Raw genomic sequence first — 25,943 nt, 5'->3', positions numbered from 1 at the left:
CTTCAGTCCTGAATATGACCATGAACCAGCAACTCCAGATGAATCAGTTGGATGTAGACTAAGTTAGGGTGCAATCCTATGCATGCTTAGACAGAAAAAAGTCCTACGACCCCCATCATTCCACAGCCAGCATGCATAGGACTGCACCCTTACTTGCACCCACCATTCCCCAGCCAGCATGCATAGGACTGCACCCTTACTTGCACCCACCATTCCCCAGCCAGCATGCATAGGACTGCAACCTTACTTGCACCCACCATTCCCCAGCCAGCATGCATAGGACTGCACCCTGTTCAAATGAGTTCAGGTCATGACTAATTTATCCCACTGATTTCAGTGACAGCTAAGTGAAGCTTAAGAAGGGAACATATCTACTGGAGCACCTACTTTGAATGCAGGAAGGTCCCAAGGTCATCCTCTGGCTTCTCCAGGTTGTGTTGGGAAAGGCCCCTGTCAGAACATCTGGAGAGCCGCTTCCAATCAGTGTAGACAATGCTGATAATACTGACTTTTTAAAAAATCTATTTTTGTTTTATTTTTATAAATGAAATAAACACTACCAACAATATAATCAGAATCTTCAGTTTCCAACATTACACTATTCTAAGAAAAAGAAAAAAGGGAGGATAGCAAAAGAAGGAAGAGGAAAAAAGAAAAAGAAAAAAACAGAATTATATTAACCTTCAATAAGAACAAACCAAATATCCAAACAGTCTTATAGCACAGAAATAGAAGCAAACAATCCATTTCCATTAGCCATAAATTACCATTCAGTTAACGCGTATTAATAAACATTAAAGGTTTAGCCAACAAGGAATAGTAATAATAATCATCCCATAATGATATTAATAATAATAATAATAATAGGGGGGGAGAGAAGTTTAAGAAAAGGATAAAAACAGGAACAAATCATTTGTCTATTTTAAGTAATATCATATCTAAAATATGTATGTACATGTGTACACACACATACACACACAAATATGCACTTTATTACAATATAACATAAAAAAGAGGAGAAAGAGCTGATAATACCGACTTCACAGACTAATGGTTCTGACTCAGTATAAGGCAGCTTCCTAACTAATGGGAATCTAGATCCATGCCTAACATAAGTCCCATTGATTTCAGCACATCTGAATCTGTATTCCACCTGCAATCAGTTCGAGCAGAGTGTGGCCCCATTGTAGATCATGCATTAGAGCAGGGTGTTGAATATCTTCCAGGCCATGGGCCAAATTCAGTTTTGGAGAGGCCACATTTCAATAGTGGGTGGGGCCAAAGGCAAAGGGGGAAGGGGAAAACCTCCAAATGCCAGCATAGTTTAGCTTAAAACTCTTACTGCCAGTAACTAATACTGCTGTGCCAAAATTTTCTCCCACATTTTATTTATTTATTTGTTTGTTTGCTTGCTTGCTTGTTTGTTTATTACATTTATATCCTGCCTTTTTTTTCCTCCTAAGGAACCCAAGGCAGCATACACAATTCTCCTCCTCTCCATTTTATCCTCACAACAACAGCCCCATGAGGTAGGTTGGACTGAGGGTCTGCAATTGGCCCAAAGTTACCCAGTGAGCTTCCATGGATGAGTGGGGACTAGAACCCAGATCTTCCGACTCTCAGTCCAACACTCTCGCCACTACACCACACTGGCTCTTGACCATTTTTGACCATTCTCATTCAATTTGATAGAAAAGCTATTGCTTTCGAAAAGAAATTCAAGGGAGAAGAAATTGTGGAGAAATTCTCATGGGTTGGGTTCAGGGTTTTTGTGTTTACCTTACTTAGGAAGTGGCCAAGGGGGGACGGTCCTGACTTTCATTGCACAATGATCTCTGTGGCAGCCTGTAGCCTCCTCAGCTTCCCACACATCAATTGAAGTCCAGGGGAAGACATTGTGAAGTAATGTCTTCCATAGGGCTTTTTCAGATCAGAAAGCACAGGCAGCCTGGGAGGCTGCAGAGCAATTGGAAGATGTGTAATAGAAAGAAAACACACACACGCACAACACCTTTCACCACATCGCAGTAAGCTCAAAAACACCACTGAAATAAATGATAAAATGCCCTGGGAATGATACAGAAAAGTGGAAGCCTCAGCACTTATCATGGAAGCAGGGGAAAAAAAAAAACCCTTAAGAAAAGAGAAAGATCTTGTGATACAACCCCTGCCAGTGGTGCATCTTATCAATGAGAAACTTTTGGAGATGATCTCCTGCCCTTGGAGAAATTTTCTGCTGTGTGGCTGGCACCCCGGCTGTGGAATGAGCTCCGTAGTGAGGTTCGCCTGGCACCTACATTGTATTCTTTCCGGCACCAGGTGAAGGCCTTTTTATTTTTCAAGGCATTTTAGCATTTTAGCTCATTAGATTTTTGGCTTTCCTGTTTTAAATCTGTATTTGAAATCCCTGCACTGCTGCTAAGTTTTATTCTGGTTTTATTCTGGTTGTATTGTTTACTGTGGTTTTAATGTTCTATAAATTTTGTATTGTTTCAGTTGTGTTCTTTGGTTTTAATCTTTGTGAACTGCCAAGAGAGCTTCAGCTATTGGGCAGTATAGAAATGAAATAAATACATAAATACATAAATTCAGAGAAATTGTTCCCCCAATTTCTCTGCACACAAATATTCTGGAGAATTTTGAGAGGCCATTGCATACAGCTCTAGTAACCAAGCTTATGTCAACCTCTCCTAAGGTTGGGGAGAAAACTGTGCAAAAGCTGGGGAACCACAAACGATTGGTGGTCAAGAGGAAGGGCTGGAGACAGGTGTAGAGGTAGTGGCCATCCAGGGACCCCCAGAGGGCCATGTTGGTACCCCAGGTAGGCTGGCTTTAGCCCATGGGCCTGAGGCTCTGGCGCTCTGCTAATGGCTGTCATGGGGAAATCTGGCCTTTTTTGGGCTTGCTGGATTTCCCCAGAGCCCCTGGTTCGGTGTGCATTTGTGAGCCAAGATGTGGGCTTTTCCACCAAATCCAGGAAATCCCACCACCCCAAATCAGCATTTACACAAATTGCAGGCAAAATTTGTAATTTATGCTAATGTTGGCCAAAATTCACTTAATTTGTGCAAATTGCAGGTGTGACATATGTAATTTGGTGCAATGTGTGCAAATTTGCTCAAATCGCAGCTGAAATTTGAGCGAATTGCAGCTGAAATTAGTACAACTTGCAGCCACAATGTATGTGGATGCCAATTTTAGGGTAGGAAACAAAATAAAAATGGAAATCTGCAAGCTGGCCTGACTCATGCCGATTGAGTCAGGGCAGCTTGCGGGTTAGCGAGCCAGAGTCTGAGAGGCCGAGCTGCTGAAAGCTAGGTAAACTTCACTTTCCGGATGGATACCTCTGACATCCCTAAGTTCTGCACACCTCTATTAGCTAATGTAGTGAATTGCTAGATATTCACCATGTTATTGGAAGAAGAATGAACTGGGAGAAGTGAGAGAAGGAGCAAAAGGTGCAAGTGGTGAGGGAACGTGTAGGAGGTGAGGGAAGGTTTAAGCAGTGTAAGTGATGACAGAAAGTATAAGAGGTATATGTGCAGGTCTTCCTTGAGCTCCTGTGAAGGAAGCCTAAAGGCTAAAGTGGAATTGAGAGACAAGGACTGTGGTATCCTTGGCTCTGTTCTTGCTAATGTTAATACATCATTGTGCTGCAGAATTAAATGTCATATTTACAATAAATTTCATTAAGGAAAATTATCTTTCTAGCACACACATTGAAGACCAATTGCAGGGCTGGATATTGCCATGACATCCTGCTTCCAAGGTTGCTTCTCGGCTAGGGATTCTCTGGCTAGCTAGATATCACTACATAGAATGATAAGCTAGCTAAAACATCCCTCTGATCCAGTATGGCCATTCTTATGCTCTTGTGCAGGTCATGATGGAAAACCAAACAGTTGTGGGCGAATTCATTTTACTGGGTTTCCCCAGCATCCAGAAGGTGAGAGTTCTGGTGTTTGTGGGAGTCTTGGTGATCTACATCTTGACTGTCACTGGGAACATTGTCATTGTTGCCACTGTGGCTCACGACACTGCTCTCCACAAGCCAATGTACTTCTTCCTTGGGAACCTGTCCTTCTTGGGAATCATCTATGTGACCGCTACGATCCCCAAACTTTTGGCCAATTTACTTGCAATCAAGAAATCTATTAGCCTAGTGGGTTGTAAAGCTCAAGCATTCTCCCATTTTTTCCTGGGGGCCACAGAATTCTTCCTTCTCACCGCCATGGCATATGATCGCTATATGGCCATATGCCACCCTCTTCATTACCATGCCATCATGAGCAGCAGGGTTTGTGTTCAGCTGGCTTGTGGCTCATGGTTTGGAGGCTTAATGACTGTCTTGGTGCAAACAGTTTTGGTGTTCCGGCTGCCTTTCTGTGGTCCCAATATCATCAATCACTTCTACTGCGATGTCGGACCATTGTTGAAACTGGCTTGCATGGACACTCACGCCATTGAGTGGATAGTCTTTGTTGTCGCCACCATTGTGGTATTCAGCAATTCCTTGTTGACAGTGGTTTCATACGTCTTCATCATCTCCACTGTGATGACAATCCCATCAGCCTCTGGGAGGCAGAAGGCTTTCTCTACTTGCATCTCTCACTTGGTGGTGGTTATTATGCTGTACGGGGCAATCATTTTTATATATGTCAGGCCCACAGGCCATTCCTCACTGAATATGAACAAAGTGGTGTCCCTCCTGAATACACTGGTCACCCCACTGCTGAACCCTTTTATATATACACTACGAAACAAGGAAGTGAAAGATGCCCTGAAAAAGGGATTCACCAGGTCTAAAATATTTGAGGACAACAAATGGTAAATAAAAGGAAGATCATGCACGACTTGGATCTGGCTGGTTTTAGTGGAATTTTCCACCTAGAGATGTACAATACTCACAGCTAGGATCTGATCGATCAGTATACATGTACTGGTTTTTCCACACCAACCACTGAATGTGTGAGTTTATAATGGACAGATGTTATATGATGTGAAGCTGAGGTGGGTGGTCAGGGGCCTGAGGGAGATACCATTAATGCAAACCACTGAGTTGCATCCAAAATACAATCATCCTGATATGCAGGCCCACTAAAGCTATGGACTCACATAGGTTGTCTTGGGCAAGTCACTCATATTCTTAGCTTTAGTTCCCCTCTGTAAAATGGGAACATTAAGGATTACCTTACCGATTGAATGTGAACAGAATAAATTTATGGCTGTAAAAAAACAACAACCAAAACACACACACACACACCAAACACACTTGAGAAGAGTGGAAAATTGTCAGAATTATCACTGTCAGCTGAATTTTATTAGTATTATTAGGCTTCCTCAAATTGTGTCAAATAATGTATTTATTTATTTATTTATTTATTTATCCTCGAACTATGCAGAACTGATGTACAGATATCAAATAATGTATTTTATATTTCTTTACAGAAAGGTCATTGTAGGCTATGTAGGAAAAGGCAAGAGTATACCAGTGCAAGCACATTGTATATTGGCTTTCGTTGTATGAATTATTGTTTGCTTTGATTTTATTGTTGCTTTTGTGTGTTTATTGTTTACAACTTTGTGGATTTTTTTAAATACAAAAGCAATCTATGCATTGAATAAAAATTGGTACATATTCGATTGCATTGTTGTTCATGCAACAACAGTTGCAAAATCTTTGAGGGACCCAAAACTGAAACAAGTGAATGTTTGTGAAGCCCTAGTATTTTCAGGGAAGCAATCTTAGTTCAGCGGCACCATACAGCATATGCTTAGCATGCAAAAGGTCCCAGTTTCTTTCACTGATGTCTCTAGGGAAAAGGATCAGGTAGCAGGTGATAGGAAAGAGAGTGTTCCCTGAAACTACGGGTGGACGAAAGTCCCTTACCTGTCCTCGAAGGACGTTTGCGGTGGGGGGGAGGCGCTTCGCTGCTCCACCCGCGAAGTTCAGGCCGGGGGGGGAGGCTTCCCGCCTCGCCCCGGCTGAAATTCAGGCCGGGGGGGAGGCTTCCCACCTCGTCCGGCCGCGAACACAAAAGTTTTTTTTTTAAAAAAAAGCCCCTTGATAGGCTACGTGACAATTAACGTAGCCTATCACGGCTAGATCTGCAAAGTCAGCCGTGATAGGCTACGTCAATCATCACGTAGCCTATCACGGGTGACTTAAAAAAAAAAAAGCGCGTACGCTAATGGCCGCCCCCATAGGGAGCCGCCATTCGCGTTCCTTATTTAGTCGCTGTAGTCTACGTAAATGTTTACGTAGACTACTGCGAAAATAAGGGCAACACAAATAGCGTTGCCCTTATTTTCACCGTAGTCTACGTAAAGATTTACGTAGACTACAGCGACCAAATAAGGAACGGGAATGGCAGCTCCCTATGGGGGCCGCCATTATCCGTACGCGCTTTTTTTTTTTTTAAAGTCACCCGTGATATCTAGCCGTGATAGGCTACGTTAATCGTCACGTAGCCTATCAGGGGGCATTTTTTTTTCTTCTTTTATTGCAATGGCGGCGGCGGCAGCCGGTCGAAAGACCGGCTGCCGCTCCCACCCCGCTCGAACACCCGCCGAACCGCCGGCCGGACCCGCTGCCGGGAGGGACATTTGGCGAAGGTAAGTCCCATCCCGGGGGGGGTGCGGGGGGTGGGGGGGTGCGGAGGATTTCTCCCCGAAACTTGTTCAGGGGGCCAAACATGTTGGCGCTCGGCCCCCCAAAGTTTCGGGGAGAAATTCTCCGCCAACCCTACCTGAAACATTGGTGACACAGTGCCAGCCAGCATGAAAAATACTTGACCATATACACAGATATTCTAACCTAGTCTAAAGCAGCTTCCTGGGTTTTTAGCTGAATAAGATGTTATCCTTTTGGCTGTGTAGCTGCATGTTTCTAAAATCTTATTTCATGTTCCAGATCTCAATACAGAGTGTGATGGAAAGTTCCATACATCATGCCCACCCCACCCACCCACTGCACACACACATAAAATGTTGTTGTCTGATGTATTTTGTACTGTATTTTGCCTAGCTCCACCTTCCACTGCACATAATTCCACCTTGTGGAAATTAAAAAAAGAAAAACAAAAAAAGATCCCATTTGCACAAATTTCAAGGTCCCCCCCAAGATCAAATTTGCACAAATTACCATTTGTGCAAATTGTGGTACCTGAAAAAAATGCGTAAAACTTTTCTGGAATCAAGAGGGAAAAAGTAGGGCTGTCAGAGAATTTCTCCACGAATCTCTGGGAGGCCGAATGCATTGGTTTCTCCCCCGAAATTGGTGGAGAAACAGTCCGCCACCCCCCCGCCACCCTCGGGATGGGACTTACCTTGAGTGAATGTCCCTGGCGGCGGTGGCTCCCGGCGGCAGTTCGGCGGCGGTTCGGCGGCAGCCGGTCTTCTGACCAGCTGCTGCCGCCTCCATTTCTAAGTAAAAAAACAGCAACAACAACAAACGTGATAGGCTACGTAAAGATTTACGTAGCTTATCATGGCTAGATTTTCACAAAACACCGTGATAGGCTACGTAAATGTTTACGTAGCCTATCATGGCTGACTTTGGGGAAAAAAAAAAGCACGTACGCAAATGGTGGTGCCCATGGGCGCCACCATTTGCATTCCTTATTTTGGCACGGGTAGTCTACATAAATATTTACGTAGACTATGACGGCGAAAATAAAGGGGAACGCAAACAGCGTAGCGGGCACTACTTGTGTCCCTTTTTGATTCGCCGTTTTAGCCTACGTAAATATTTATGTAGGCTAAAACGGTGAATCAAAAAGAGATGCAAATAGCGCCCGCTATGCTATTGGTGTTCCCCTTATTTTCACCGTCTTAGTCTACATAAATATTTACGTAGACTAAGACACCAAAAATAAGGAATACAAATGGCAGCGGCCATAGCCCCTGCTATTTGTGTACGCATTTTTTTACCCAGCCATGATAGGCTATGTAAATCTTTATGTAGCCTATCACGCCTTGAAAAAAACAAAAAAACAAAACCACAAGACTGCAAATGGCAGCGGCGGCAGCCGGTCAGAAGACCAGCTGCCGGAGCTGCCACCGCCGGAGCCGCCGCCGGAGCCACCACCACCCGGAAGATCCGCCCCAGGTAAGTCTCATCCCAGGGAGGATCCGCAGGGTGGCGGGGGGGCAGGCCATTCTGCCACAGATTTCGGGGGGCCGAATGCACTGGCATTCGGCCTAACCGTGATCCGTGCCAGAATTCTCTGCCATCCCTACATTTTCCCCATTCAAAATTCACCCCTTTGCCATTCAAGCAACCTGAAAAACAGATCAAAAATGATAACAGAAGTGAACTGAAATTAACTTTGAAGTGATTTTCTGATAATTTAGGGAAGTTCGAAAATTGCTGGTTCTGCCATCACTATTTATGGTTCTCCAAACATTGAATTGTGACTCCCATCATCCCTCACAATTGGCTATGCTAGCTAGTGTTGATGGGAGTTGCAGTCCCACAACATCTAGTTGCCTACCCCTGCTATAGAGGCATGGGAGGCATGTCTGTCACTTTTCCTCGTGCTATTGTGATAACATTTGGAATTTGTAACCATTAAAAATGCACCACAGAATGACAATAAAATAGGAGCAAGAATATTCAGTTCAATAAAATCAGATGATGACACTGAAGACCATTAAAAACTCAATGAACCACAACAGTCTTCACTGTCCATAATAAAGAGGAGGCTAATCTAAGGCTAATCTAAAGGGAGGGTTCACCGTTATGATACTGTACCTGTTTCAAGTACCCACAACACATTGCCCCTGTAAGGGATGGATGGACCCACCTGTACCTGGCTGTATTGGACACTCGCCCAGCCACTGCCATCACCCTCCCCTGCTCATGATACTGTGCGAATTTCTGGATGGCCCTGCGAGGATGTCACCCAATAAAGCCATTGAGGTGCCATTATGAAAAATAATGGCAGCTCAGGACAGCTCTTCCAGGAAAGTAATGCATGCTCTCTAGGGATGTACGAAACTCACTTACCTTTTCACGGAATCTTTCGCGGTGCGGGGGAGGTGCTCCGTCCCTCCCCCCGGAATCCTCGATGGGGGGGAGGTGATCTGGTCATCCCCCCTGGAATCCTCGATGGCTGGCTTTGCTCCACAGCCAGGCCGTGGAGCAGCCGGCCAGGGCTGTCCGCAGCCGGATTTCCGGCTGCAGACGGGCTGCTGCGGACGCAAATGGCGGATGCCGTAGCAGTCGCCATTTGCATCCAGCCAGGCAGCCGTGATAGGCTAAATAAGGATTTACATAGCCTATCACAGCTAACCCACCCCCCAAAAAACCCAGCATATGCAAATGGCAGCAGCTACGGCGGCCCACCATTTGCGTTCCGTTTTTTTCACCGATTTATCTTATGTACATATTTACGTAAGATAAAACAGCAGAAAAAAGGGGAATGCAAATAGCGTAGTGGGCGCTATTTGCGTTCCTTTATTTTTCGCCTTTCTAGTCTACGTGAATATTTACATAGGCTAGAATGGCAAAAAATAAAGGAACACAAATAGCGCCCACTACGCTATTTGCGTTCCCCTTTTTTCTGCCATTTTATCTTACATAAATATTTATGTAAGATAAATCGGCGAAAAATAGGGAACGCAAATGGCGGCCGCCATAGCCGCCGCCATTTGCGTACACTGGGGTTTTTTTGGGGGGGGGCTTAGCCGTGATAGGCTATGTAAATTCTTACGTAGCCTATCACAGCTGCAAGGATGGCAATGGTGGCAGCGGCAGCCCGGCCGCTGTCAGCCAGGAGACCAGCCGCTGGAGCTGCCGGAACCACTGCCGCTGCCGCATCCGCCCCAGGTAAGTGCCATCCCAGAGGGATTCCGCGGGAGGGCAGGGGGGCAGGAGGCTTTTTAGAATCTTTAGAATCCGGCCTCACTGGAATCCGTGGTGGAATTCTCTGCCATCCCTAATGCTCTCCCCTCCTTGCATGGAGGGGAGAGTGTATGGTTGGAGGGCAACTCCTGCCTTCACTGCCTGACAAGTCTTCATGGGTTCCTTTTTTGAAAAGAGCCCGTTAAGGCTTGAGTCAGGTGGCAGGGACATTCTGATTTCTGTGGGTTGTGAATCCATTCAGGGTTTCAGTCAGAACAAATCAGAACTCTAAAGGGTCTGTCCAAGGTCTGAACCATAGCCTCAAAATAGGTTTGGCACCTTTGATGGCTCCTTTAGAGTTCTGACTGATTCTGTCTGAGATCCAGAATGGATTCACAGCCTCACCAAAATCGGAGCCACCAGCCTCCACTGACTGGGACTCAGGAGATCCAGGTTCTAGTTTCCACTTGGGCATGACTTTGGGCCACTCACTGACTCTCAGCCTAACCCACCTCACAAGGCTGATGTGAGGATAAAATGGGGAGGAGAAGGACTGTTTAAGCTGCCTTGCGTTCCTTGCAAGAGGGGGGAAAATAGGTGGGATATGGATGTCATCAATCAATCAGTCAATCAGAAATAATTTATTTAAAGGATTTTCATCCTGCTCTTCAACCAAATACTCTCCCTGGATGGCTTGCATTAAGTCAAGCAAAGGCCAAAGGCCCTGCCCTCAGGCTTACAATCTAAACACACTCACTCATGCACACACACACACATGCACACACACAGACAAACCGATGAAGAAGGAAGAGGGAAACAAACAAATGCAGGCAGGAGTTCTTAAATTAAAAAGTCCTCACAAGGACCATATTGAATGGGAATAGGGATGGACGAAAGGGACTTAACTTGTCCCGCAGCTTGCTTCGCGGTGCGGGGGAGGCGCTTCGGTTCTCCCCCCAAAGTTCAGGCGAGGGGGGGGAGGTGCCCCGCCTCGCCCGGCTGAAATTCAGGCCGGGGAGAAGTGCCCCGTCTCCCTGGCCACGAAAGAAAAAGTGGAAAAAAAAACCCGTGATAGGCTATGTAACGATTAACGTAGCCTATCATGGCTAAATTTCCAAAGTCAGTCATGATAGGCTATGTAAATCGTCACGTAGCCTATCACGGGTGACTTTGAAAAAAAAAAAGCACATACGCAAATGGCGGCGCCCATGGGCGCCGCCATTTGCATACGCGCTTTTTTTTTTCAAAGTCACCCGTGATAGGCTACGTGACGATTTACGTAGCCTATCACGGCTGACTTTGGAAATCTAGCCATGATAGGCTACGTAAATCGTTACGTAGCCTATCACGGGTGTTTTTTTTTTTTTTTGTACTTTACTTTTTTATTTTGTAATGGCGGCGGCGGCAGCCGGTCAGAAGACCGGCTGCCGCCGCCCCCGCCACCGAAATGCCGCTGAACTGCCGCCGGGACCCGCCGCTGAGAGGGACATTCGCACGAGGTAAGTCCCATCCCGGGGGGGGCGGGGGGCCGGCGGAGAATTTCCCCACCAATTTCAGGGTGCCAAATGCGTTGGCATTCAGCCTCCCGGAGATTCAGAGAGAAATTCTCTGCCATCCCTGAATGGGAACAGTTCAAGCAGAGGAAGAGCTGGTCTCCCAGCACAGCAGAGGGAGCAGCCTGCTTCTGTCCTTTCACTCTTTCTGAGAGAATGGCTGCTGCTAGATGAGATTCGAGGAAGATGAAGAGTCCAGTGGAGCTGGTCTTTCAGCTGAGCCAATGAAGTGGTCTTGTTTTTCATTTCTCCCTCTCATGAGGGGAGAGAGAGGGAGATTCTGAGCACACCAGAAGGACCCAAAATGAGTTTGCAAAATGCATCTGAAGTTGTCAATATGCTTATCGAAAGATTTCGGTTAGTCATCCTAACATCTGATAATCCCATGCAAATTCTGTCAATATACTAAACCAACCAGTCTGAGAATCCATGAATAAGGAAATACCATAGCTGGGTTTCTAAAAGCCTTATATCTCATTCTTCCCATTCTTATACAAGAGCTTGTTCTCCACATTGGGGCCCAGACAACAATGAATCACCTGCTTTACAGTTTTTGAATGCCTGAAATGGGTATACTGTAGGGTGTCATCAGAAGACTGGTAAAACTGTACTCCAAAACCTGGAGAGAGAGAGAAAAACTCAATGGGAACCAGAATCCTGTGCAATCTCCACAACAAGGAGTATTCTAACTCAGCTTGAAACCCTGATTTGCTAGGTTTCTTCTTGCGGGGAGATGTTACGTATGGGAGTGTTGCAAAATACTTTGATGCACATGGATAGAGGATTAGCTCAGATAGCTCAGCCTAGTGCAAAGTACAGGTAACACACACACCCCTCTCAGATCTAGGGGTTAGGGTTACTCCTTCAGATGTGTGTGTGTGGTTTTCCCCAATCCACACCACTCAGAAAAAGACTTACCCTTGGAGACTTGGGCACACTTCGTATTTGGAAGTCTGTATATTTCAGGACTTGTGATGTGTTCCACGGAACAGGGAAAATGTGCCCAATGAAATGTGCACATTTGAAAAGTATGCAAAGAAGAATGTGTACATTTTAAAAAATGCATACAAATACACCTGAGACAATGGTTTTATGGATAAAAAAAGTAAGTAGAATTTGAAAAATGCCCACAGAAATGTGCACATTAAAATAAAAAAGCACACCCAAATCCATACATCCCCTCCCCACAATAAAACAAACACACACAAATCGACATGGAACTGGCACAGAATGGACTTAGAGGTGGGGGGAAAGAGGAACTCTATACAGTCAAAATTGGTAGATCCACTGATCTGTGCTGAAGTCGTGCCTTGGCAAATTCACAGTCCCTACCTTCCCAGCTTTTTCGGTGCATTAAACAATTTAATGTTTTGAATGACTGCCTTCCTGAAAGCCTCTTTCACTTCCTTGTTCCTTATTGTGTAGATGAAAGGGTTCAGCAATGGTGTGAGAAGTGTGTTGAGCACTGAAATTATCCTGTTGAGGCCAAATGAAGAATGCACATTGGGTCTAAGATACATAAACAGGACAGCTCCATACAATATGGAGACTACCGTCAGGTGAGATGTACAGGTAGAAAAAGCTTTCTTCCTCCCAGATGCTGAGGGGATGTGGAGTATGGTGGAGATAATGTAGATATAAGACACCACCGTGAAAAGTAAAGAGCTCAAGATGACTGTGACAGCAGCCAGGAAACCCAGCAGTTCAATTAGGTGGGTGTCGGTACATGCTATCTTTAAGATTGGCCCAATGTCACAGTAGAAGTGGTCAATTATATTGGAATCACAGAAAGGCAATTGCAATACCAAGATGGTCTGGAAAAATATACCCAGGAATCCTCCGAACCAAGCTCCAAGGGCCAACTGAATACAGATGGATTTGGTCATGATAGATGGGTAGTGCAACGGCTTGCATATGGCTAAATAACGATCAAAGGACATGACTGTGAGGATGAAAAACTCTGTTGTGCCCAGGAAGAAGTGGAAGAAAGCTTGCACCAGACAGCAGTAGATACAAATGGTGACCCTTTCTACCACAAACGTTTGCAGCAGCTTGGGGACCACAGCAGTGGTGTACCAGATTTCCAAGAAGGCAAGGTTGCTTAGGAAGAAGTACATTGGTGTCTGAAGCCTGTGGTCAACCCTCACAATGATGAGAATGAATCCATTCCCCATGATGGTAAGGATGTACATCAGTAAGACAACCAAGAAGAAGATGGCATGGAAACTTTGAAGAAAGGGGAAACCCAGAAGGATGAACTCATTCACTATCGACATATTCTGCTTTTCCATAACTAAACCACATGAGCTGTTGTTTTATACTGCAAAGAGAGAGAGAGAGAGAGAAGCTGACAATAAAGTATAGCTGAACTATTTCAAATTAAAAATAATAATAAAAGAAATTAATTCGAGTCCATCGATGTTCTATTTAGGTATGTCTGGTAAAAGTTGAAATTTACAATGAGATCAGAGTTAATATTTGAGTTCTGCATTATATTTCCAGCACTTCCATTTTTCCCCCACCAGTCCCACTTTTTCATCCCTGTTGTGGTTGCAAATAAACATTTTGCTAATGGATCTTAGATTTCTCTCAGTGAGTTGCTAGGCAGTATGCATGAGAGCTTTTCCCCATCCATGGATGTGTCTTCTTCAGATGTGCAAAAGTTATGCATGTATTGTAGGGCATGTGAAGCTCTGCTTCAGGCTGGTGCTCCAGAAATACCATTGTGTGTTGTTTGACCCCGACCCCCCCCCCCCAAATAACTGGTTTCAAATGCTGACAAGATCATTAATCTACAGAATGACTCTGGGCCACTCATTACTCCACAGGTTCATTGCAAAGTTAAGATGGGATAAATCCTTGTAAACTGCAAGGACATCCTTGGAAGAATGGTTGACTTGGATGCATACAAGGGTGATAAAAGACTAAATTTTGCATTCAGCCCCATTCATTTCAATGCAGTTGCTGTGAGATCGAGTGCAGGATTGCATCCTAAACAATCTGATGCAATAAACCGTGACCCATTTTCATGCTAGGCTTCTGTGAGATGAGAGCAATTGTGTAATAATGTGAACATGAATGGCAGTGTCAGCTTTGAACCCCTTGAGCTCTTGATCTGCTTTTGAGCCTGGCTCAGTGTAAGAATGATGGACTAAAAGTAACATAATCTCAAGGATAAACAGTAAGTATACTCACTCACAGAAGAGTCAAGAATGCAACAATTGGGTCTGTATGACAGCTACTTGGGTCATTTGAACATTAACATGATAGAACCTGATTCTGGAATTGTTGGTTTTAGCCAGGTCCTTTTCAAGACTTCAGTAGTGGTAAGAAAAATAGTGGAAGGAAGGAAGGAAGGAAGGAAGGAAGGAAGGAAGGAAGGAGGGAGGGAGGGAAGGAAGGAAGGAAGGAAGGAAGGAAGGAAGGAAGGAAGGAAGGAAGGAAGAGATCTTGATCCAGGGAAAGCAATGCATCATCACCCTTCATTTTCTCCATTCAGTGTATGAATGTATGGATCTCTTCTCCTTTTGCAAACAGTGAAGAAGCCATGCTGGCTCAGTTTGCAAAAAAGTTATCCAGTGCAGCCGTGGTGTAGGATATGGGTCTAACTAACAGAACTGATCTCTTAATATATCTCCCACCGGTCCCTGCAAGTATTGTTCCAAATCCCCAAACTAATAATTGTTGAGACACTCCTATGGAGGCACCATATGGCTCAGATTTTTCTGTAAATGCTCACAGCACAATCAACAACTATTCCACTCTGCAACATAAATCAAACTCAGAAATCCTTCCCAAACATTTTTCATAAACACAGTTCTAGAGCATAGGGATGTACGAAACGACTTACCTGCTTCATTTCGTACATCCGTGGTGGGGGGAGAGACACTCTGTCCCTTCCTCTAAAATCCTCGATGGACGGCTCCGCTCCGTGGCAACTCATAAATATTTACGTAGCCTATAACAGCAAAAAAAAAACAGGAACGCAAATGGCGGCAGCTACGGTGGCTGCCATTTGCGTTCCCTTTGTTAGCTGTGATAGGTTAAGTAAATATTTATGTAGCCTATCATGGCTAAAAAAGGGAATGCAAATGGCGGCTGCTGTTGTTGTTGTTGTTCAGTCGTTCAGTCGTGTCCGACTCTTCGTGACCCCATGGACCATAGCACGCCAGGCCTTCCTGTCCTGCGCTCTCTCCCGGAGCGTGCTCAAGTTCATATTCATTGCATCCGTGATGCTATCTAGCCATCTCATCCTCTGCCGTCCCCTTCTCCTTTGGCCTTCAGTCTTTCCCAGCATCAGGGTCTTTTCCAGGGAGTTTTCTCTTCGCATTAGGTGGCCAAAATATTGGAGCTTCACCTTCATTATCTGTCCTTCCAATGAGCACTCAGGGTTGATTTCCTTTAGGATGGACTGATTTGAACTCCTTGCAGTCCAGGGGACTCGTAGGAGTCTTCTCCAGAACCACAGTTCGAAAGCATCAATTCTTCGGCGCTCAGCCTTCCTTATAGTCCAGCTCTCACAGCCATACATTACTACTGGGAAAACCATAGCTTTGATTAGACGGACCTTTGTCGGCAAGGTGATGTCTCTGCTTCTTACTATGCTGTCTAGGTTTGCCATAGCTTTCCTCCCAAGGAGCAAGCGTCTTTTAATTTCATGGCTACAGTCACCGTCTGCGGTGATCTTGGAGCCCAAGAAAGTAAAATCTGTCACTGCTTCCATTTCTTCCCCTTCTATATGCCAGGAAGTGATGGGGCCAGATGCCATGATCTTCGTTTTTTTAATGTTGAGTTTCAAACCAGCTTTTGCACTCTCCTCTTTCACCCTCAACAAGAGGCTCTTGAGATCCTCTTCGCTTTCTGCCATTAGGGTGGTATCGTCTGCATATCGGAGGTTGTTGATAATTCTCCCAGCAATCTTAATTCCGACCTCTGATTCATCCAACCCGGCATTTCTCATGATGTACTCTGCATATAAGTTAAATAAGCAGGGTGACAATATGCAGCCTTGTTGTACTCCTTTCCCAATTTTGAACCACTCGGTTGTTCCATGTCTGGTTCTTACTGTTGCTTCTTGACCCTCGTACAGGTTTCTCAGGAGACAGGTAAGGTGGTCTGGTACTCCCATCACTTTAAGAATTTGCCACAGTTTGTTGTGATCCACACAATCAAAGGCTTTAGCATAGTCAATGAAGCAGAAATAGACGTTTTTCTGGAATTCTCTTGCTTTCTCCATGATGCAGCGAATGTTGGCGATTTGATCTCTAGTTCCTCTGCCTCTTCGAAACCCAGCTTGTACTTCCGGTAGTTCTCGGTTCGCATACTGCTGAAGCCTAGCTTGTAGGATTTTGAGCATCACCTTGCTGGCATGTGAAATGAGCGCAATGGTGCGGTAGTTTGAACACTCTTTGGCATTGCCCTTCTTTGGAATTGGAATGTAAACTGACCTTTTCCAGTCTTGTGGCCACTGTTGAGTGTTCCAGATTTGTTGGCATATTGAATGCAGCACTTTAACAGCATCATCTTTTAGGATTTTAAATAGCTCGGCTGGAATACTGTCATCTCTGCTAGCTTTATTGTTACTAATGCTTCCTAAGGCCCACTTGACTTCACTCTCTAGGATGTCCGGCTCAAGTTCAGTGACCGCACTATCATGGCTATCAGGGACATTCAGATCTTTCCTGTATAGTTCTTCTGTGTATTCTTGCCACCTCTTCTTAATCTCATCTGCTTCTGTTAGGTCCCTGCCTTCTTTGTCCTTTATCATGCCCATCTTTGCACAAAACGTTCCCTTGAGATCTCCGATTTTCTTGAAGAGATCTCTAGTCTTTCCCATTCTGTTGTTTTCCTCGATTTCTTTGCATTGTTCACTTAAGAAGGCCTTCTTGTCTCTCCTTGCTATTCTCTGGAACTCTGCATTCAGTTGGGTATATCTTCCCCTTTCTCCCTTGCTTTTCGCTTCCCTTCTTTCCTCAGCTACTTGTAAAGCCTCATCAGACAGCCACTTGGCTTTCTTGCATTTCTTTTTCTTTGGGATGGATTTCGTTGCTGCCTCCTGAACAATGTTCTGGACCTCCGTCCATAGTTCCTCAGGCACTCTGTCTATCAGGTCTAATCCCTGAAATCTATTCCTCACCTCCACTGTATATTCATCAGGGATATGATTTAGGTCATACCTGAACGGTTTAGTGGTTTTCCCAACGTTCTTCAATTTAAGCCGAAATTTTGCAAGAAGCAGCTCATGATCTGAGCCACAGTCAGCTCCAGGTCTTGTTTTGACTGACTGTATGGAGCTTCTCCATCTTTGGCTGCAAAGGACATAATCAATCTGATTTCGATATTGACCATCTGGTGATGTCCATGTGTAGAGTCGCCTCTTGTGCTGTTGGAAAAGAGTGTTTGCTATGATCAGCGTGTTCTCTTGGCAAAACTCTATTAGCTTTTGTCCTGCTTCATTTTGTACACCAAGGCCATGCCTGCCTGTTATCCCGGTGATTTCTTGACTTCCTACTTTAGCATTCCAATCCCCTATGATGAAGAGGACGTCTTTTTTTGGTGTTAGTTCTAGAAGGTGTTGTAGGTCTTCATAGAACTGATCAACCTCAGCTTCTCCGGCATCAGTGGTTGGGGCATAGACTTGAATTACTGTGATGTTGAATGGTTTGCCTTGGATTCGTACTGAGATCATTCTATCATTTTTAAGATTGTACCCCAGTACTGCTTTTCCCACCCTTTTGTTGACTATGAGTGCTACTCCATTTCTTCTAAGGGATTCTTGCCCACAATAGTAGATATGATGGTCACCTGAATTAAATTCGCCCATGCCTGTCCATTTTAGTTCGCTGATTCCCAAGATGTCGATGTTCAATCTTGCCATCTCATGTTTGACCACCTCCAGCTTACCTTGATTCATTGATCTGACATTCCAGGTTCCTAAACAATATTGTTCTTTACAGCATCGGACTTTCTTTTCACCACCAGACACATCCACAGCTGAGTGTCCTTTCGGGTTTGGCCCAGCCGCTTCACTCTTTCTGGCGCTACTTGGAAATACCCTCTGCTCTTCCCCAGTAGCATATTGGACACCTTCCGACCTGAGGGGCTCATCTTCCGGCGTCATCTCTTTTAGCCTTGTGATACGTTCCATGGGGTTTTCTTGGCAAGAATACTGGAGTGGGTTGCCATTTCCTTCTCCAGTGGACCACATTTTGTCAGAACTCTCTGCCATGACCTGTCCGTCTTGGGTGGCCCTGCACGGCATAGCTTATGGCTTCACTGAGTTACGCAAGCCCCTTCGCCACAACAAGGCAGTGATCCATGAAGGGGTCTAGGGATGTAGGGACTTACTTTTTCCTGCAGCTTTTTTCATGGTCGGGGGGAGGCACTTCGCTTCTCCCCCCGAAATTCAGGCCGGGGGGGGAGGTGCCCCGCCTCGCCCGGCCGAAATTCAGGCCAGGGAGAAGCGCCCCGTCTCCACGGCTGCGAAACAAAAAGTAAAAAACAAACAAACCCATGATAGGCTACGTAATGATTAACGTAGCTATCACGGCTAGATTTCCAAAGTCAGCCGTGATAGGCTACGTTAATCGTCATGTAGCCTATCATGGGTGACTTTGGGGGAAAAAAAAAAGCACGTACGCAAATGGCGGCGGCCCATGGGCGCTGCCATTTGGGTTCCTTAGTCTGGCACGTCTAGTCTACGTAAAGATTTACGTAGACTACGGCAAAAATAAGGGAACGCTATTTCTCCTGCGTTCTCAGGAGAAAACTGAGCCAAAGTTGGAATTGAGCACCTCTGCCTTTTCTTTGTCATCTGTTATTTTGCCATCCTTATTTAATAGCTGAACAACCATTTCTTTCCTCTGCCTTTTACTATTCACGTAGCTGAAGAAAGCCTTTTTGTTGTTTTTAGCATCCCTCGCTAACCTCAGCTCGTTCTCAGCTTTAGCCTTCCTGATGCCATCCCTGCAATTCTGTGCTACCTGCCTGTACTCTTCCTTTGTTACTTGGCCTTCTTTCCACTACTTATATGTGTCCTTTTTTGTTTTCAGGTCATCCCTAAGCTTTTTGTGAAGCCACATTGGCTTCTTCTGTTGTCTTCCACATTTGCTCCTTGTTGGAATTGTTTGTAATTGTGCCTTGAGAATTAACTTTTTTAAAAGCTCCCACCCATCCTGGATTCCTTTTCTCATTAGCATCACTTGCCATAGGATCTTACTGATCATTGTTCTGAGTTTATGAAAATCAGCTTTTCTAAAATCCAGGGTACGCGTTTGACTACACTCGGGTTTTGCTTCCCTTAGAACCAAGAACTCAAGTACAACATGGTCGCTTTCTCCGAGAGTTCCTGTAACTGCTACTTTATCCACTAAGTCATCTCTGTTGATTAGGATCAAGTCAAGGATAGCCGATCCTCTAGTTCCTTCCTCTACTTTCTAAAGGAGGAAGTTATCCACCACACAAGTCAGGAATGTCCTGGGGGGGGGCATGTTTTGCAGAATTTGTCTCCCAACAAATATCAGGGAAATTAAAGTCCCCCATTACTATTGTATCATGCTTCCTTAAAACATTGGCTACTTGCTTTTCAAAGGTTTCATCCTCATCTTCTTCTTGGTTGGGTGGCCGGTACTAGACTCCGACCACCAGGTTCCTTTTATTCTTTGCTACATCTATTTTGATCCAGAAGCTCTCGATGGGGCTACCAAGCTCCTCCTCCTGTATTTCTGTGCAGAGATATGTATTTTTCACATACAGTGCAACCCCACCTCCCTTTCTGTTCCTCCTGTTCTTTTTGAATTGAATATATCCTTCAGTTGCTGTCTTCCAGTCATGAGAGTCATCCCACCAAGTCTCAGTTATACCTATCAAGTCAGAATTTCCCTCCTGTATTAAGAGTTCAAGTTCGTTCTGTTTGTTTCCCATACTCTGGGCATTAGTATATCAACATCGAAGACCATGTGCGTCATAGTCTGGCTTTCTTCCTACATGTGTCTGAAGACTATTATTGGGCGCTATCAGAGCTGTTCTCTCCGTTGCAGTGCATGCACCTACGTCCATTGTTACCCCCAACATTACATCTCCCTTCCCCGTAGGATTCAGATTAAAGCCCTCCTGATGAAGTTCTTCATGCTGTGGCCAAACACGTTCTTCCCATCCTTTGTGAGGTGCAACCCGTCCCTTGCCAACAGCCCATCTTCCAGGAAGTATAGCCCGTGTATACTTCCTGGAAGTATATTTCCTGTGCTGCCTAAGACTATGAGGACACAATGATGATTTCTCTGGCTCTAAAATAAAATCTGTGCTGCAAGGACTCACGGGGCCCTGAGCAAGATGTCCCCTGACCCCCCACCCCCACTGCCCCACACAAACTTGCCTCCTTTCCTCACCACCACCCTGCCAGTCAGGATGGGAATCAAGAGGTCTATTTTCCTATCTGTCATCAATCTTATTGTAGAGGTTTTCAGGTGCACTGGGGAGTGCAGCTCCAGTGAGACTGACAACGTCTGTAAAAGTTCAGGGAAAAGAAAAGGGACCTGTTTCTTGCCTTCCTTCTGGGGCTTCTCTACATGAGGCTTTTATCAGGTGCTCGTGATTCGCCAGTCACAGAAGTTTGCAGGTCCTTTAGATGATGTCAATCTCCAGGACCTCACCCATCCTTTTTGACCAATATTGCAGCTTTGCTAAGCTTAGGCAAACTGCAGTAATTAATATAATTCATGTTCCAACAGCTGGTGAATTTCCAAAATGGTACTATATCACAGGCCCATCTACTTGCTGTATAATGAAACATATGGAACTTGCAGACAAAGGAGCCCCCCTGGGGAAAAAAAAGGGGGGGGGAGCACATGTAATGGGGCCAATCTTAATCCTGCAAAGAATCCAGAGGCAGAAGCCCTGGTACAGGTGCTCGATAAAAGCCTGGTGTAGAGAAGCCCCCAATACCAAAAAAGTATTTACAAGAGATCCAGAGGTTTTTAAGGCTGTTTGGTGCAGGCTGCTGGGAAAATAAAGAAATACTGATGGCAGTGGAAAGATCATAGGAAGGGAAGGGCAAACTGAAATGGGGCACTCTATTTAGTCTGGTCTCCCTTCCACATGGATCAGAGCATAGGTCTCTCAGATACAGTGGGTATGACTTGGGCATAGCTGGCCCAAATACAGTGGGTATGATTAGGATTCCGCCCCATGGCACACCTGGGTTTTGTTTAAGGTTATACTGAAAATAGAAAATAGATTGTATCCATGGACTGTAGGGATGTGCAAATCAGCAAAACCTGAGCTCATCAAAATTCTATCTTGAACCTCATTCTGACTCAACTCCATACCAGACTGTGTGCTTTGTTGTTCATGTTGTTGTTTCTGGCATCAAAACCCAAACATTTTTTTTCCAAATATACACATTAGTTGTGCACATCTTTGGAATTAACACATCCTTTTACCATTGATTAAAGTGTACTTGGGCATACTTCTCAAAAGGATACTTTTTTTTTCATGCCCATTTTAATTTATTTGATGATGGATTGATTAAAGCACATTTCTTTGCATTTTTCAAAACGCAAATACCGTTGCCCTAATTTTCACCATAGTTTACGTAAATCTTTGCGTAGACTACCTGGGCCCAAATAAGGAACGCAAATGGCGGTCCCCATGGGCGCCGCCATTTGCGTACGCGCTTTTTTTTTTCAAAGTCACCCGTGATAGGCTACGTAACGATTTACGTAGCCTATCACGGCTGACCTTGGAAATCTAGCAGTGATAGGCTACATAAATCGTTATGTAGCCTATACGTGGTTTTTTTTTTTACTTTATTTTGTAATGGCGGTGGCGGCAGCTGGTCGGAAAACCGGCCGCTGCCCCCGCCCCCACCGAACCGCCGCCGAACCGCCGCCGGGACCCGCCGCCGAGAGGGACATTCGCAGGAGGTAAGTCCCATCTCAGGGGGGTGGCGGGGGGGTGGCAGAGAATTTCACCGCCAATTTCGGGGGGCCAAATGCATTGGCATTTGGCCTCCCCGAGTTTCGTGGAGAAATTCTCTGCCATCCATAAGGGGAACGCAAATAGCGTAGTGGACGCTATTTGCGTTCCACCTTATTTTCGCCGTCTTAGTGTACATAAATATTTATGTAGACTAAGACATCCCAAAATAAGGAATGCAAATGGCGGCGGCCGTAGCTGCCGCCATTTGCGTACGTGCGTTTTTGTTTTTGTTTTAAGCCAGATAGCCTATCACATCGTTTTTGTTTTTGTTTTTTAAAACCTAGCCATGATAGGCTACGTAAATCTTTTTTTTTCAACAATGGAAATGGCGGTGGCGGCAGCCATTCAGAAGACCAGCCGCCGCCGCCACCACCACACGGAAGAACCGCCCCAGGTAAGTCTCGTCCTGCGGGGGATCCGTGGGGGGGCGGGGGGGGCAGGCCATGCCACCACGGAGTTCGGGGGGCCAAATGCACTGGCATTCGGCCTCACCGAGATCCGTGGCGGAATTCTCTGCCATCCCTATGTATCCCATGACTTCCCTCCTGGCTGCAGGACCTGGAATAGTGCCCCATAGTCCAAATCGAGGGGCAGGATTGCCTAGCATTTTCAACTACTAGATGCAATATTTAAGTCCCAAATATCTACATTCTCATTTTGGGAATAATGTTGCATTTCAGTGTTAAACCTTACATTCACACAAACATTTCCTGTATGAGTGAAACATGATGAACATAACATATGTGCAGATTAATGAAATGTATGACTTATTGTAATTGTTTTCATGTTTATGGACAGGTGCTTCCCGTTTCTGTGTGCAGTGAATACTGTAGGGATGGCGGAGAATTTCTCCCTGAAACTTCGGGGGGCCGAGCGCCAATGTGTTTGGCCCCCCAAACAAGTTTCGGGGAGAAATCCTCCGCACCCCCCCCGCACCCCGCACCCCCCCCCGGGACGGGACTTACCTTCCCTGAATGTCCCTCCCGGCGGCGGGTCCGGCTGGCGGTTCGTCCGGTGTTCGAGCGGGGCGGGAGCGGCAGCCGGTCTTTCGACTGGCTGCCGCCCCCACCATTGCAATCAAAGAGAAAAAAAAAACGTCCCCTGATAGGCTACGTGACGATTCATGTAGCCTATCACGGCTAGATTTGCAAAGTCAGCTGTGATAGGCTACGTGAATCGTCACGTAGCCTATCATGGGTGACTTTAAAAAAAAAAAAAAAGTGTGTACGGATAATGGCGGCCCCCATAGGGAGCCGCCATTCCCCTTCCTTATTTGGTCGCTGTAGTCTACGTAAATGTTTACGTAGACTACGGCGAAAATAAGGGCAACGCTATTTGTGTTGCCCTTATTTTCGCCGTAGTCTACGTAAACATTTACGTAGACTACAGCAACTAAATAAGGAATGCGAATGGCGGCTCCCTATGGGGGCCGCCATTCGCGTACGCGCTTTTTTTTTTTTTTAAAGTCACCCGTGATAGGCTACGTGATGATTCACGTAGCCTATCACGGCTGACTTTCCAGATCTAGCCATGATAGGCTACGTGAATCGTCACGTAGCCTATCAGGGGACTTTTTTTTTTTTTTACTTTCGTGTTCGCGGCCGGGCGAGGCGGGAAGCCTCCTCCCCGGCCTGAATTTCAGCCGGGCGAGGCGGGAAGCCTCCCCCCCCGGCCTGAACTTCGCGGGGGGAGCAGCGAAGCGCTCTCCCCCACCGCGAACAAGCTGCGAGAAAAGGTAAGTGACTTTCGTCCACCCCTAGAATACTGTCAGCCTGGTCATCAGAAAAAAAGGAAGGAAGGGGAGAAGTTTTGCTGTTATGATTGTGTCCCATGCCCCAAAGGGAAGATTTCAAATGAGACAGGTTATGTAGCACTCCATCCCCCGCCCCCCAGTCATACCAGTTGAATTGACACTCTTGTGTCAGTTGACCATTTACAAGTGATAAATTGTTAGGATACAAATGCATGAGTTGCATACAGCAAAACCTGAACAATTGGTTTAGAACAGTCCATATCCTGACTTTGCACCATAATAGGGCCTCTTTCTTTTTTCTTTTTATTAGATATGGATGATTGTTTCTACTGCCCCGAAGATCAATATCCAAACCAAAACAACGGTTGGTGCATCCAGAAAATGATACTATTTCTGTCTTATCAAGGACCTTTGGGAAGTTCTTTAGCCTCAATTGCTGTTTCATTTTCCCTGATCACAGCCTTGGTGTTAGCAACGTTTATTAAGCACAAAGACAGCCCCATTGTCAAAGCCAACAACCGGGGTCTCACCTACACTCTCCTCATCTCTCTCCTGCTCTGCTTCCTCTCCTCTTTGCTGTTCCTTGGCCATCCTGGGAAACTGACCTGTCTCATTCGACAACCAGCTTTTGGCATCATCTTTTCAGTGGCTGTTTCTTGTTTCCTTGCAAAAACAACCGTTGTTTCTCTAGCTTTCATAGCCACAAAGCCTGGATCTAGGATGAAGAAATGGCTGGGGAAAAGAGTGGCTTATTCCATTGTTGATTCCTGTTCCCTTATTCAAGCAAGCATTTGTATTGTGTGGCTGGCAACTTCTCCCCCATTTCCTGATTTAGACATGCACTCAGAAATTGAAGAAATCATTGTGCAATGTAATGAAGGGTCTGTTACCATGTTTTATTGTGTTCTGAGCTACATGGGGCTCTTAGCAATCACCAGCTTCATTGTGGCATTTTTTGCCCGTAAGTTACCTGACAGTTTTAATGAAGCCAAGTTTATTACATTCAGCATGTTGGTTTTTTGCAGTGTGTGGGTCTCCTTTGTTCCAACCTACCTCAGCACAAGAGGGAAAGAAATGGTGGCTGTGGAGATCTTTTCCATCTTGTCCTCCAGTGCTGGGTTACTGGGTTGTATCTTTTCCCCTAAATGATACATCATTATGCTAAGGCCTGAGTTGAACAGCAGGGAACAACTAATAAGGAGGAAGGATTGAGAATTTCCTAGACTTTTTTTGTAGTACTTTGTTGGAAGGGTAACCATTTTATGAGTAAAGTGGGTATTATACAATGAAAGATAGATATTTACATAAAAATACCCTCATGTCTCCCCACAACTACTTTGCAGTCTTTTCTTCCAGCTTGTATAGATGGAAGGGGTTATCATAGGTACAAGACTTGTGTCAAAAAGTGATTCTACTTCCTTGATTCATGAGAAACTATTTCTTGAAGGCCTCAAGTATAAGAAGATAGTAGATAGAACATGGTAACAGATGTGAAAGTGAGGCACATGGGAGAAATGCCATGGATCAGCCTGTGGCAGAAGGTATTCAAATTATGGTGGCTATAATTCATGTTTATGAGATCAACAAAAAGAATCCCACATTAAACTGGTACTACATATGAGACCTATCAACTCCAACATACTTGTAGTGGAACATGCCAATCTCAAAACAGGTACAACATCACAGAAGAAGTGGTCGATGATATTGTTTCCACAACCTGGGTAATTCTACACTACTACATGTTGTGGAAATATTAATGCACTGACCCAAGCCAGCAAAGTCAGTTGGAAGCAGTGTCTTAGGCATTACCTAG

At 45.2% G+C, this 25,943-nt stretch overlaps 2 protein-coding genes across 2 annotated transcripts; one reads left to right on the top strand and one right to left on the bottom strand.

Annotated features, from left to right (window-relative positions):
* Nucleotides 1–3,883: 3,883 nt before the first annotated feature.
* LOC146342817 (olfactory receptor 6X1-like) lies at nt 3,884–4,831 on the top strand. Its single transcript, XM_084808010.1, has one exon. The coding sequence runs from the start codon at nt 3,884–3,886 to the stop codon at nt 4,829–4,831; it is 948 nt and encodes a 315-aa protein (XP_084664136.1).
* A 7,897-nt stretch (nt 4,832–12,728) lies between these two features.
* On the bottom strand, nt 12,729–13,691 carry LOC146342816 (olfactory receptor 6X1-like). Its single transcript, XM_084808009.1, has one exon. It carries the CDS (start codon nt 13,689–13,691, stop codon nt 12,729–12,731), a length of 963 nt encoding a protein of 320 aa, XP_084664135.1.
* Between the last annotated feature and the right edge of the window lie 12,252 nt (nt 13,692–25,943).

Source organism: Heloderma suspectum, chromosome 6, assembly GCF_057233095.1.
Source record: "Heloderma suspectum isolate Gila_16-S chromosome 6, 16-S_ref, whole genome shotgun sequence".
Classification (NCBI taxonomy): domain Eukaryota; kingdom Metazoa; phylum Chordata; class Lepidosauria; order Squamata; family Helodermatidae; genus Heloderma; species Heloderma suspectum.
Note: the sequence above shows the minus strand (reverse complement) of the source record. Positions and strands in the feature narration are given on the sequence as shown.

Bases quoted from the DNA above. Each gene is read 5' to 3' on its own strand.
- LOC146342817 (XM_084808010.1), top strand. From the start codon at position 3,884: ATGATGGAAAACCAAACAGTTGTGGGCGAATTCATTTTACTGGGTTTC.
- LOC146342816 (XM_084808009.1), bottom strand. From the start codon at position 13,691: ATGGAAAAGCAGAATATGTCGATAGTGAATGAGTTCATCCTTCTGGGT.